The 12,612-nt window shown below is 36.4% G+C and overlaps 1 protein-coding gene across 4 annotated transcripts in view; it reads left to right on the top strand.

Annotated features, from left to right (window-relative positions):
- The window catches only part of Vrk1 (VRK serine/threonine kinase 1), an 89,789-nt gene that overhangs the window by 30,078 nt on the left and 47,099 nt on the right, over positions 1–12,612 (top strand). For all 4 annotated transcript variants that reach the window (XM_020186103.2, XM_074067189.1, XM_020186101.2 and 1 more), the window contains exon 2: positions 9,013–9,177. In XM_020186103.2, coding sequence (XP_020041692.1) covers positions 9,018–9,177 — 160 coding nt within the window. In that variant the 5' untranslated portion in view covers positions 9,013–9,017. The remainder of the gene's footprint in view (positions 1–9,012; positions 9,178–12,612) is intronic.

Raw genomic sequence — 12,612 nt, 5'->3', positions numbered from 1 at the left:
AAACATGGTACAACCTGGAAAACTGTCTATCAGAAAGTGGAACAAGCTCCTTGAAAGTACAAGCTGTTACTCATTGTCGTACTCCCAAATTATCTAGAACTGTCTCTTGACCTAGCTAGTAGAATGAATACAGAATAGTGTTGTATTGTGAAAACAAGAGGAAGAGAAGAGTTCAAGAAAGGAAAAATGAACAACAGTGTTGTGCTTCTGAGCAGGTAAGTGAAAGATGATTGGGAATGTTAGCAGAATTTTGTGATGTGGATGGAGGTCACTGGTGACCTTAGCAAGAGCTATCAGAGAGAAGTCAGGAAGGTAGAATCCAGATGAAGTGAGCTAAGTGAGGAGAAAGGAAATCTAAGTACAGATGGCTATTGAGACATTTGACATTGAAAGGATGCTGGTGGAGGGGGATTTAAATAACTTAATTTTTTTTAAGTGGAGAGCCGTGAGCATAATTGAAAATTGATGGAAAAGATGCAGTTGAGGGAGACACTGAGTATATGAGAGAAAATTAATTAATAGTGTAAGTCTTGAGAAGATCAGAGCAATCAAACATAAAGTGAAGGTGAAGGACCTGATGCTTGCTAGGAGGAGGAGAATAGCTTCTTTATGTTGAGGTAGGAGAGAAGGAAGCTAGGGTTGAATGCTAAGTCGGGTTTGTAATTTGGGTCTTAGAATGATAAAGGAATTTATTTTTGAAGCTCCTGGTTTTTTTTTATTACTATAAATTTTTTGTTAGATTATATTCATTATACTGGGGGATTCTGTTTTCTTTTAAAACTGGACTATTAGATTATGTGTTGAGAATTACGAGTTAGGAAGGAGAATTATAGTTTGGAGGAAAAGTCAACAGGGTCCAACATTGTCATTATGGAAGGTGGTTGCTGAGATTTTGAAAAGAGTGGCAATGTCCACTCAGATGGGTGATGTATAGTATGCATAAAGTTAGACATCAGTCAGGTACTTGGCTAAAAAGTGACTTAATTATTTTTCTATTTAATTGTAGAAATTCATTGAATACCTGCAATTGTGAAGAACACAATTCCTGCACCCAGGGAGACTATAAGCTAGGGAAAATTTCTCCTGTACAATAAGAGATATAAGCAATACTACAGAGGTCATTTCTAACTGACGAGCTAGGTCTTTGGGTATGGGAAAGATTTCAGTACATGTGCAGGGAGGAGTATATGAGAGAAAAGCCTAGTGCAGAGTGGAGATAGGGTGTTGTTGGTGCCATGCAAATTGAAGGGTGAGTGGTCAAGCTTGTCCTAAATTGTCCCTGAATCAAATGTGTTTCTATACAGTATGAAACGTATCAGAGAAGTTTATGGCTTTTAAGAAAATTACATAAAAATGTGACACGCTAAAGGACTTTGCACACATACCTATTTTAGGGAAAATTGATGAGTAGTTATCTAGTGTATAATGAGCTTTTGTAATTTCCTACTATGGGTATGATGAATTCATAGAGCTCATTAAGTGTAAGTGTCATTGTTGTGATTCATTCAAGCTTTTTTTCCCTCTCTCTTCAGATTAAAAAAAATTTCAAATTTGAATTCAGGACTTGAAAAAATGCCAGTTGTTCTAAATACAGTAGCAAGCAGTGATAAATATAGCTATTGAAATTTTAAAATCTATTCACAAAACTTTATTTTAATATTCATAGCAGAACTTTTTTTGTAATGTTATCTGAAAAACAGAGGACCATTTTATCATCAGAGCTGACTATTAATTAGGGTATTGTTTCAGATATAAAAGTTGATCTGCCACTGAAATTCTATTTGAATATGTATAGTTCCAAGCTTGCTTTGTGTATTTAATAACTTTAGTACCATAATTACTCTGTTTACAATTAAATTTTGGTGAATATGCTAATATAGGATATACCAATGAGTGATTTCAGCAAAGGGCAGTATTGATTTGCATCTTGATTTGCTTTTCAGTTGCATCTGCATTTCATTTAGTGGCAAAGAGAAAAGAATTGGTCAGATTATGTAATGGATTAGGTGATGATAAACTTTCTTTTCTCTGAAACCTCTTTGTTGCATTGTCCACTATAATAGTAGATTTGAGCCAAGTGAACTGAAATTTTAAAGGAAGATTTGATTTGACTACAGATTGTACTCCAGTGTATTCTTTAGTAGAAGCTTTAATTCAGGTATTCGTTTCATTATTAGAAGAGACCTATAATGTACTAAAGCAATCACTTAATTCAAATTAGTATTTTAAGTTCTTTTGGAAACTTACTTTTTTATTAAGGCAAATACTAGTGGTTAAGTTATTTTTCTGAGTATGGATTTCTGGTTTTGAACAATTCCCCTTTTCAGAAGTTGCCTGAAAAGCGATGAGGAAGTTAAGAAGCACAGTTTCATATTCTCAGAACCTAGGAGACTTATTGTAACCCTTAGCCAGAAAATAAGATGTGCCTGAAATGCAGTGAAGGTCAAACCAAGGTTATTATGGAAGGATTCTGAAAGGGAATACTTGGTCTAGACACAGATTTCAGACAAAGCTGGCAGAATAGTGTTCTCCAAAGTGGTACCCCCTAAGGGGCACACCAGTAAGCCTTTGTCTAGGGCAGGACAGGGTGCTGACAGAAAAGGGCCTTAGGGAGCTTTATGATGTCATGAAAATGTTCTGTATGTTGTTGCACAAGTGTGTATATGCATGTAAAAAATTTATCAAAAAATGTATACGATACATATGTGCAATTATCGGTTTATTGCCTCTCAACTCCAAATTAACCTTTCTTTGCCCTGTGATACTTGAAGTAGACTTTGTGAACATTTTCTCCTGTGTAGAATGATGTCTGATTTTGTCAGTTGAAGGTGAGGAAAGGTTACTGCAAGACCGAAGAGACAAAGGGGTTTCTCTTGCTTTATAATGTCTGGCTTTTTTGCTGCTCTCTCTTTAGGTGTGGCTGCCAGCTGCACTCACACTGCTGAGTTTCATTAGCACTGCAATAGCCATCTTCTTGCTCCTCCCAGTACTGCAGTGGGCAGATGCTGGAGGCCTAGCTTCATCTTGTTATCTCTTCAGAGGACTTCTCTCTGCAGTGGATGTCCCCATAGCTTGGCCAATAAAGTGTTCCTTTCTTGGTTACTCTCCCTTAGGCTTGAGATAGCAACCATTCCTTCCATTTGCTAGTTCCATGTTCCTTAGAGTTACTAAGGAACACCATCTTTTAGTAGTTGACCACTTTTTATAAGTTAATAGTTGTTTGTATTAAATCTGTTTAAATTCGTTGCATGCTTTCTGTCTCAGATGAACCCTGTTCAGCACTTATTGTTTGCGTAATTTACTGCGTTAATTAATAGAACGAAATAAGTCATAAGCATATAGCTTAGTGTTTTCAAAGTGAATGTGCAATTTAAATATCACCAGAATTGGGATGTAGAATGTTCCAAGATACTGAGAACATTCCTCATGGCACCTTCCTCCAACTCTTAGTTGCTACCCCCCCACAAAGTGGTATCTGCTATTTGACTTCTATCACCAGTGATTAATTTTATTACTGAAATTCATATAAATGGAGTCATATAGTACGTCTTCTTGTGTCTGACTTCTTTTTCGAGTGTTTCATTTTATCTGTTTTTGTTGCCATGTGAGATTCCAGTTTGTGGCTCTTGTAAGTCAAGCTGCTATTACTCTTATGCATGTCTTTGGTGGGTATATTTTCACTTGGCTTCCGTATATATACATAGAAGTAGAATTGCTGAGTTATGTCTAATAGGCTTTTCGAAGCACTTGAAATGTATATATGTGTATATACATGTATATCCATATATGTGTGTGCATACATATGTGTGTGTATAGAGTTACATGTATATATATGTATAGTTTTACCTTCTTACTAACACTTGGTACTATCAGACTTTCACAGTTGAGATCTTTTAAAACCTTTATGAAATAGATCTTTCAATTGCTATTTTAATGTTAGATTGTGGTACAAGAAGAAAAGATTCCAAAGAATTTTTGTGAAGTAAGCATAATAGTAATATCAAAGTAAAAATGTAACATAAAATTTTAATCTACAGATCAGGCTTATGTAGATCAATTTTGTTCCTAAATAAAATATTGAATAGAATCCACCAGCACATTTAAGAATCATCACCACCAAGTACAATTTTTTTCTAGGAATGGCTATCATGTTAAATTGCCCTGTACAAGTATGTGGTGTTCCAACTCCATCTCTTTAAGTCTTTTATGTGTCTCTACACTGTAAGAGGTAAATTATTGAGTAAGTGTTTTATTAATTCACTGTTACTGACCCCTCATCTAGGTACATTTTAAAGAAAGTGGCCTCTTTATATCATAGCTGCAGGGTATGTTTCAGTGATTTCTTAACAGTCATGTGGAGCATGAGGTAGGACAGAGATTTTAAACCAAACATAGTTTCAAATTCTAGTTAATTCTTTTTGTTTGTTTTTGCAAAGAAACTGGCATATACTCTAGGACCTGTATATGAACACTTTTATATGAATATTTTTTGTGCTTAGTTTATTTAGGTTGGTTTCTTTAGGTTATATTTAAATTGCTCGAACACAATGGGTCTCCCTAAAATGGATGAGTGACTGAGGAAAATTGTTTTTGTTTAAACCAATCATTTGGAAAGAGCCGGACTCTTACCCCATATTTTATACCAAAATAAATGTAGTTCAAAATTTTGCTAGCAAAGTATGAACTGTAAAATAACCATAAAAGAAACCATAAGAGCTATTTAAAACTTTTTTTTTTTTTTTTGATGACTGGGAGGACTTTCTAAGGGTGACATAAAATCCAAAAGCTAAGAGTAAACAGTGTCAAGAGGCAAACTGGGCATGGTGGTACAGGCCTGTAATCTCATCACTCAGGAGGCAATGATAAGAAGGTCTTGAGTTCGAGGCTAACCTGGGCTACATAGCAAGATCCAGACCAGGTTGGCCACACAGTGAGAACCTGTGCCAAACCCTTTGCAGTATGAAGAGCTACCCTGTTTACTACAGAATTGCCTGTAAATAAAAGCAACAGTGATAGTCCACAAGAAAAATGAGCAAGGGCTACTAATAAATGCTTTGTAAGAAGTGTAGATTTTACTTGTAAGTCTTTCCTCTTTATCCTTTCTTGCTTTTTGGAGGGTGAGGATGTGACAAGCCCATTAAGTCTGAAAAAGTCTCCAATGGTGATCCCTTTGGTGGTGTTGATGATAGTGTTTTAATGTTTAAAATTATAGAATACTACACAATACAGAAAACTTTACAACATACACTTAATGATGATAGGGTGCTCTCATAAGCACCACCTTAGTCAAGAAATAAAACTTTGGCCGCCATGTGTCCCGTCCTAATTACAACTTTCGTGCTTTCTCAAAGTCTGTTGTTTGTGGTAGTAACCACTTCCATGTTTTGCTGTATAGTTTTATAAATGTGCATCTCCTAAACCCTGTTGTTTACGTTTCCTGCTTCTGTGTTTTGAATGTGCTGTTTTTGATCCAGGGTATTACTATGTAGCTCAGGCTGGCCTCCAGCTCCTGGTCCTCCTGTCTCAGCCTTCCCAGTGTTGGTGTTGCAGGCATGCATCTACCATGTCTAGTTCGAGTACAGCATTGTTAATTGTACCTGTCTTTTCTCTCATTTCTGTCCTCCATCTTCCTTACTTGAATTGTGAGTTTTTTAAGGACATAAAGAGATAATAGACTAATTAGATAATTGCCATAGTCTTCCCTTAGCCATAGGAGAATCATTCCAAGATATAAGAATTATAACAGTGTCCTGCAGGGAGTTATGCAAATGTGGTCTCTCTGACCATTTCACCCTTCTTGTGAGATGTCATACCATATAATAGTGCTGACCTACTGAGGTGAGGTGAGTGATTTAGGTATCACGATCAGCATTAGTACTATTGACCTTCTTATTGAACACGAGCACTGTAATATGCCTATCAGTCTGATACCCAAGATGACTATGACTAATGGGTAGGCAACATATGCAGCATGGATGCACCGGACAAAGAAATGAATTATATCCAGGGCTGGGCAGAGTGAGACAGCTCAATATTTCATCATGCTCCTTAGAGTGGCATTCAGTTTTAAAGCTTAAGACTTTTAATTTCTACAATTTTACTTTGGTATTTTTGGAATTTGTTTGACCTTGGGTAAATGAGAGGATTAGTGAGGAACTACTGTACCCACTTGTACTATTCCACATTTATGCACACAGTAACAAAGGAAGTATCAACAACTGTGATTATTGTACACTTGTTAGGCAGGCACTGTACCACTCACATCAAGTCCCCAGCCCTGATTTTCTTTATTATGTGTATATTGGCGTTTCTTTTTCTGTGTTTTGAATTTGTGATTTTTCCTTTGAGACATAGTTATCTTTTTGTCCTTTTTGAATTTTTGTTTTGGGGGGCAGGTTGTACTGGTGTTTGAACTCAGAGCCTCATGCTTGCTAGACAGGCACTCCACCATTTGAGCCACACTCCTAGCCCTTTTTTTGCTTTAGTTAATTTTTGGATAGGGTCTCATGTTTTTGCCCAGGGCTGACCTCAGACCGAGGTCCTTCTACCTACACCTCCCCCCCATAGCTAGGATTAAAGGTGTGAACCACTAAACTTGACTTATTTTTTGTGATAAGCTCTCAGTAACTTTTTGCCTGGGCTGACTTCAAACTCAGATCTTTCCATCTTGGCCTTGCACGTGGCTGAGATTACAGGCATGCACTACCACACCTGGCTTGATTTTTTTTTTTTTGGGGGGGGGACAGGGTCTTGCTATGTAGCCCATGGTGGCCTAGAACTTGTGATCCTCCTGCCCTAGCCTCTTAGTTGCTGGGATTACAGACCTGAATCACCATGCCTAGTTTCCCTTTTTGATTTTTAATTTGTTTTTCCTTTTCACTTTTGCTTAAATATTTTATTCAGTCTTACATTACTTGTAATTTAGTCTTCATTTCTGATTTTTCTTTGTTTTGGGGTCCTGGGGAGTCAACCCAGAGTTTTGTGCATGCTAGGTGAGCATGTTTTCTGCCATTGTGCCTCAAACCCAGCCCCCGTCTTTCTGTTTTTAATTATTTTCTAACACTTAGTTTATAAGTTTTTCTAATTCAGATTCATGTTAGTCTTTGTAGATGGAAATTTTTGCCTTGTTTTGAAATATTTGTAGCTGTTAACTTTTTGGGGAAGAAATGTCTTTCTTAAATGATACATTCTTATTTTTCCCCTAATACTAATGTTGTGTGGGATGAGGCCTTGATTGCTTCTAGTTGCTGAGAACTACATGCAAATGGTCTCCTTCCCTTTTGTCCAGATAGTTTTAGTTGGTGGGATCAGGTTGGCTTTATGTCATTGTCTAGAACTCCTTCTTCGTTTGTTTTTGGATAGTGTTCCAAAATGTGGAGGCAGCTCACAGGCCTGCTTTCATTTGTACCGACCTTGTGACATTCACCTTGCGCTGCATCCCCTGAAGTTTCCCTTCAGCACAAGGCTTTGACCTGGGCAGAGACCAGTTGCTTAGTTGTTAGAGCTGTGGAGTCCAGCCTCCTTTGTTGATGGTCAAATTTTGGTGTTTGTGCTAATGGAGGATACTGTCCCCTAGTTTTGAGATGTTTATCAGTAACAGTAATAACACTAACATATCAATTGAGAGACTTTATATGAAGAAATAACAGCAGCATATTTATTTACTTTGAATATTTTTTTTACCTTAGAGAAGATTCATATACAAAAGATTCATTAATTATTCTTTAGGGAAAAATAAAAAATTCCAATAAATTAATAAAGAGTATTTATTTACATATGTGGAATTTGTGTAATAGTAAATGGGTATTTGTTAAAAATTTTCTAGCTAATATAGTTTTATATATTTAGTGTATTTGGGCTTAAAGCTGAACTTATATAATGTACGTTTATGTTACATCTTAACAGATTACTTTCATTTAAATAGTATTTCAAGTATTGTACACTAATATAGCATTTCTAATCATTATTTTTTTTTGCTATATTTCTACTACATTTTTAGGGAGCTATAGTCTTAACAAGTGAAGTCTTTTCAGTTGTTACTTTAAAATTGAGAGTTTAAAATTACACAGTGTAGATATTTGCATACACACAAATAGACAGTGAGCTCTTTTACGCAATGAATTGGGTTACATCTGAGGGTACTTGAGACTTAGTTCAAAGATTTCCCAGCTAACTGGTGACATCTGGAATTCGTCTTTTGATTCCAGTTCAGTGCTTTTTCCCTCTGTAAAGCACTGCTGTCCAAGAATGTTATGCTATACTTATGTTTGTGACAAAAGTGGATTGAGATTCATCTCCCATACAATACATAGTGAGAAGTGAAGCATAGGAATACCGGATGTCCCTGCCTTCACTTTTTATGTGACTCTTGAGAGGCGACCTCCATACTTGGGGAGCATGTTGGTGAGGCTTTGGAACCATGTAGTTATCAATGCAAATTTCTGGTGTGCACCGCACACTTAGCTTGCTGAGCCGTAAGTCCCTCATCTGTTAAATGGAGATGATAATGCAATCTTTACACAGGCTTGAGGTTGAATGGGAACCTAAGTAAAGCGTCTGCTCTCAGGCCCTTGCCCTTCCCCCTGCCGTGTTTAATTGTATTTTCAGTCTCTGTGCTGTGTACTTATCATACCAGATTGACCTTATAAACTCCTATTGTGTTACTAGACAATTTGTGTTTTAATTGGATGTACCTTTTCCTCTTAATTTCATAGAATATCTTTTTAAAAATAGCCTTTTAGTCATAGATGATATGCCACTGAAATATAAAACTAAATATTTTCTTAAAAGTAATTTCATAGATCTTGTTTATTGTCTCCTCATAAAGCTAGAGCTAAGAGATAATCAAATAGGATCTGATCTGTTATAAATCAGAAATAACAGGTACTCTTCACTTAAGTTTTGGGGTAAATAGGAACTTGAACACTGTCACACCAAAGCTTTCTGCAGGGAGAAATATTTTGAACACATGAAAGATTATAGTTAAGAGTGTTGCTTTGTTTTTTATTGTAGTGAGAATGCCTCGGGTGAAAGCAGCTCAAGTTGGAAAACAGGGTCCTGCAAAGAGACGTCTTGCAGAACAATTTGCAGTTGGGGAGATAATAACTGACATGTCAAAAAAGGAATGGAAGCTAGGAGTGCCTATTGGCCAAGGTGGCTTTGGCTGTATTTATCTTGGTAAGTTTGTGACTACGTCGATAGCCATTAGTCCAGAGACTTATGTGCTTTCTTATCAAAATGATTTCTTATTTGAACTATTTCAAGATGTTCCTAATAATCTGCTGTAAACCTAATATTGCATGATTAAGCAAAAATGCATCTCTGACAAAGAGTGCAATTTGCTTATTTTATCTTAGAAAAAGGATAAAATTATGTAATGTCACTGGTGAGTACAATGGTTTTAAGATATTTTATTTTGTATAACTTTAATCTCTTTTTCAGCTCCCCTACCCCACCCCATACTGGAGTTTGAATTCAGGGCCTTGCACTTGCTAGGCAGGCAGGGCTGTACCTGAGCCATGCCCTCAGCCCTTTTTAATCTTTTGAGATTCAAAGAAAGCCAAGTGCATCTTTCCTTCTCTACCCCTACCAAATTTTGTCTGTGTTTGACTTATTTTACAGATTATTTACAGGTGTGGGTTTTTTTTTCTTTCTATATATTCCTAATAGTCATTGTACTGGAGTTAGGAGAATGACCTAGATATTGCATATAGGTCATTATACACCATTAATTAAAATACTTAAATTGAAATTTTTGGAGACCTATGTAGAACCCTGAAATTCAATAGGTTAACTAAAATGTTGATTTAAAAACTATTTTAATTGATCGCTTTTTAAAGCTGTTTTACCAAGGATGTTAAAAGGATATAATGCAATTCATATTTCCTTTTGATATTTCTAACTTTTCCATTCTGTGTTGTTATTCTACCTCAAATCTCAATCTAATTAGTTAACCAGTTATTTAATTTCTGTCATGGAAGTTTAGGTAATATTTTATTTTTAACGGTGAAACTTTTTTCTTTCAAGGAATGTTTTATGTAGAATGCTAATAATGTGTAGACTTGTTGGAATTGGAAATTCTTGGACCCCACCCAAAACCTACAAGTAAAAAACTGATGGTAGGGCCCAGCAGTATGTTGAAACAAGTTGTCTAGGTGATCCTGGTGCATGCTAAAGTTTGAGAACCATTGGCATAGATAAAGCAGCATCTGCTTTTACTCAAGAGGGTTCTGCTTAACTTCCATGACCCATGTACTGCAGTTGGTCAGCTGCCCCTTCTAAGCCTGTCCTCATGAAACAGCTTAAAAATCAGTGCTTTGCTGTATCTTGTACGTTTGACTCCTGTAGGTTGGTGACAGTTGATTTTGAGGGAAAATACCTGTTGATTCTATGGTTTTGTTTAGAGCCAAACTTATTCCAGTGAAACTAGGCTGTATTTGATGTAAGGTGAATATTCTTATAAACTATGAAAGAGTAGTAATTACATTAGTTAGGTGTACATTTTTGACTTTGTGATTTAGAGAACATGATAGCCTCTACTAAATGATGTTTGGACTTAGGTCAAATTCATGGGAACGTGTGTCTAAATAAATAGGTCCTTCATTTTGAATTAATTTGTTTTTGTAAACTAAATGCTAAATGTTTTATTTGTGTTTGTTAAAAGTTGCCATCTAAAAAAAAAAAGTTGCCATCTAATAGTATTGTAAATATCCAATGGTTTGATGGTTCTCTGTGATAAAACTTTTCTTTTGTAAACCTGGAGAAGGAAGGGTTCACTGGAATATTGCTGCCTCCAATTTATCTCTGTCTGTTGCTACATTGAAACAGTCAAATTCAAGATTATCAGCAATTTCTGTTAATGAAGTCAAATTTTAGATTCCTTTGAATTTTCTTTGGATTTTTTTTTCTGTAGCACTTGATACTGTGTATCTTTCTCATAAAAATTGTTTTCATTACCTTCCAGTAACATGCTTCCCTCCCTAGCGTTTTTCTTACTTCTCTGTACCTCTGTGTTCTTCAGCTTTCCTTCCCTTTATTCTCTGTGAATGATCTCTTGAGTCTCATGGCTTCTGTTACTGTTCTTATTATTGATTTACGCATCTTTTTTATCTGTAATCCAGGACTTACCTCCTGAATCTAGACCCATGGCCACTGGCCTACAGCAGATCTCTTCTTGGATGTCCCCAGCATGTCTAAAATTTATGTCATCTTTCATTTCCTGATCCTTTCATGAATAGGAGAGGATTATCTGAGTGATTGAAGCCCATTAAGCTAGAAATGGGAAAGGTTTTCTTGAATGTTCCTTTACTGATACCCCTAGCATCTCATGTAGTTCTATTGCTTTAACTACGGAATGTCTCAAATCCATCCATTTCTTTTGCTACGACTACCTTTGGTCAGGTCATTATGTCTTGTTTGGACTTGCACTGTGGCAGTGAATCTTCCCTGTCTAGTTCTTGCCCCTTGCATCCCATTGTTCACAGTGTGGCTTAAAGTGACATAACAGGATGATCAGATCATATGACTGTCCTGTTTGAACCTCTTTAATAACTCCCTAGTTCCCTTAAGGAGCCAAACTTTTAAGAATGACATAAAAACCCTTCCTATGTAACTTCTATTTTCTTCCTTTCTATTTTCAGTCCTTTTATCTCCTCAGAATCTGCTTCAGCCATCATGCTGCCCCTTGCCTCTTGATCCTTGTATGTGATGCTTCTTTTTGGAATCTCCCCCTTTCTCCCTTTGTCTTTTGGCGGTATTAGGGTTTGAACTCAGTGTCTCATGCTTGGTAGGCAGGTACTCTACTACTTGAGTCACATCCTCAGCCCCTTTAAAAAAAGTCTTGATGGTACATTTGGTTTAAACGATATGTGCAACATAAGTCCTTTCAATATATAATTAAAATAAAATTAAGATACTTTGTTATTTTTATCTTAAGCCTTTGAAAGCACTTTTAGTAGCTTTATTTGAGATATAATTGCCATGCAAAAAACTGTCTGAGCTGGGCGCTGGTGGCTCACGCTTGTAATCCTGGCAACTCAAGAGGCAGAGATCAGGAGGATTGTGGTTCAGAGCCAGCCTGGGCAAGTAGTTCGTGAGACCCTATTTCCAAAAAACCTATCAAAAAAAAGTGGGGAGGGGCTGGTGAAGTGGCTGAAGGTGTAGGCTTGTAGTTCAAACTCCAGTACAGCTGAAAAAAAAAAAAAAAAGAAAATTGTCTACAATTTAATGAGTTTGAACATCAGTAAACACCTGTGAACCCACTGCCATAATCATGTTAGTAAACATATCTGTCACTTGTAAAAATAATCTTTTTACTCCTTTTGTCTTTTCTTTTATCTCTTCATAATTAGAAACTAGCTGAGATCTGCCCTCTTAATAGATGTTTAAGTGCATAACACACTATGTTAACTATTGGCTATGTTGAATAGTAGATCTCTAGAATTTAATCATCTTGCATAACTGAAACTTTATACCTGTTGGACAAGAATCCCCATTTTTCTCGTCCCCCATCCCTTGGCATCTACCATTCTGTCTCAGTTTCTATGGGTTTGGCTATTTCAGATGGTTCATGTAAGTGGAGCCAAGCAGTATTTCTAGGTTCATCCATACAAC

This window comes from Castor canadensis, chromosome 3 (assembly GCF_047511655.1).
Source record: "Castor canadensis chromosome 3, mCasCan1.hap1v2, whole genome shotgun sequence".
NCBI lineage: Eukaryota > Metazoa > Chordata > Mammalia > Rodentia > Castoridae > Castor > Castor canadensis.
This window is presented reverse-complemented; position numbering and strand designations above follow the sequence as displayed.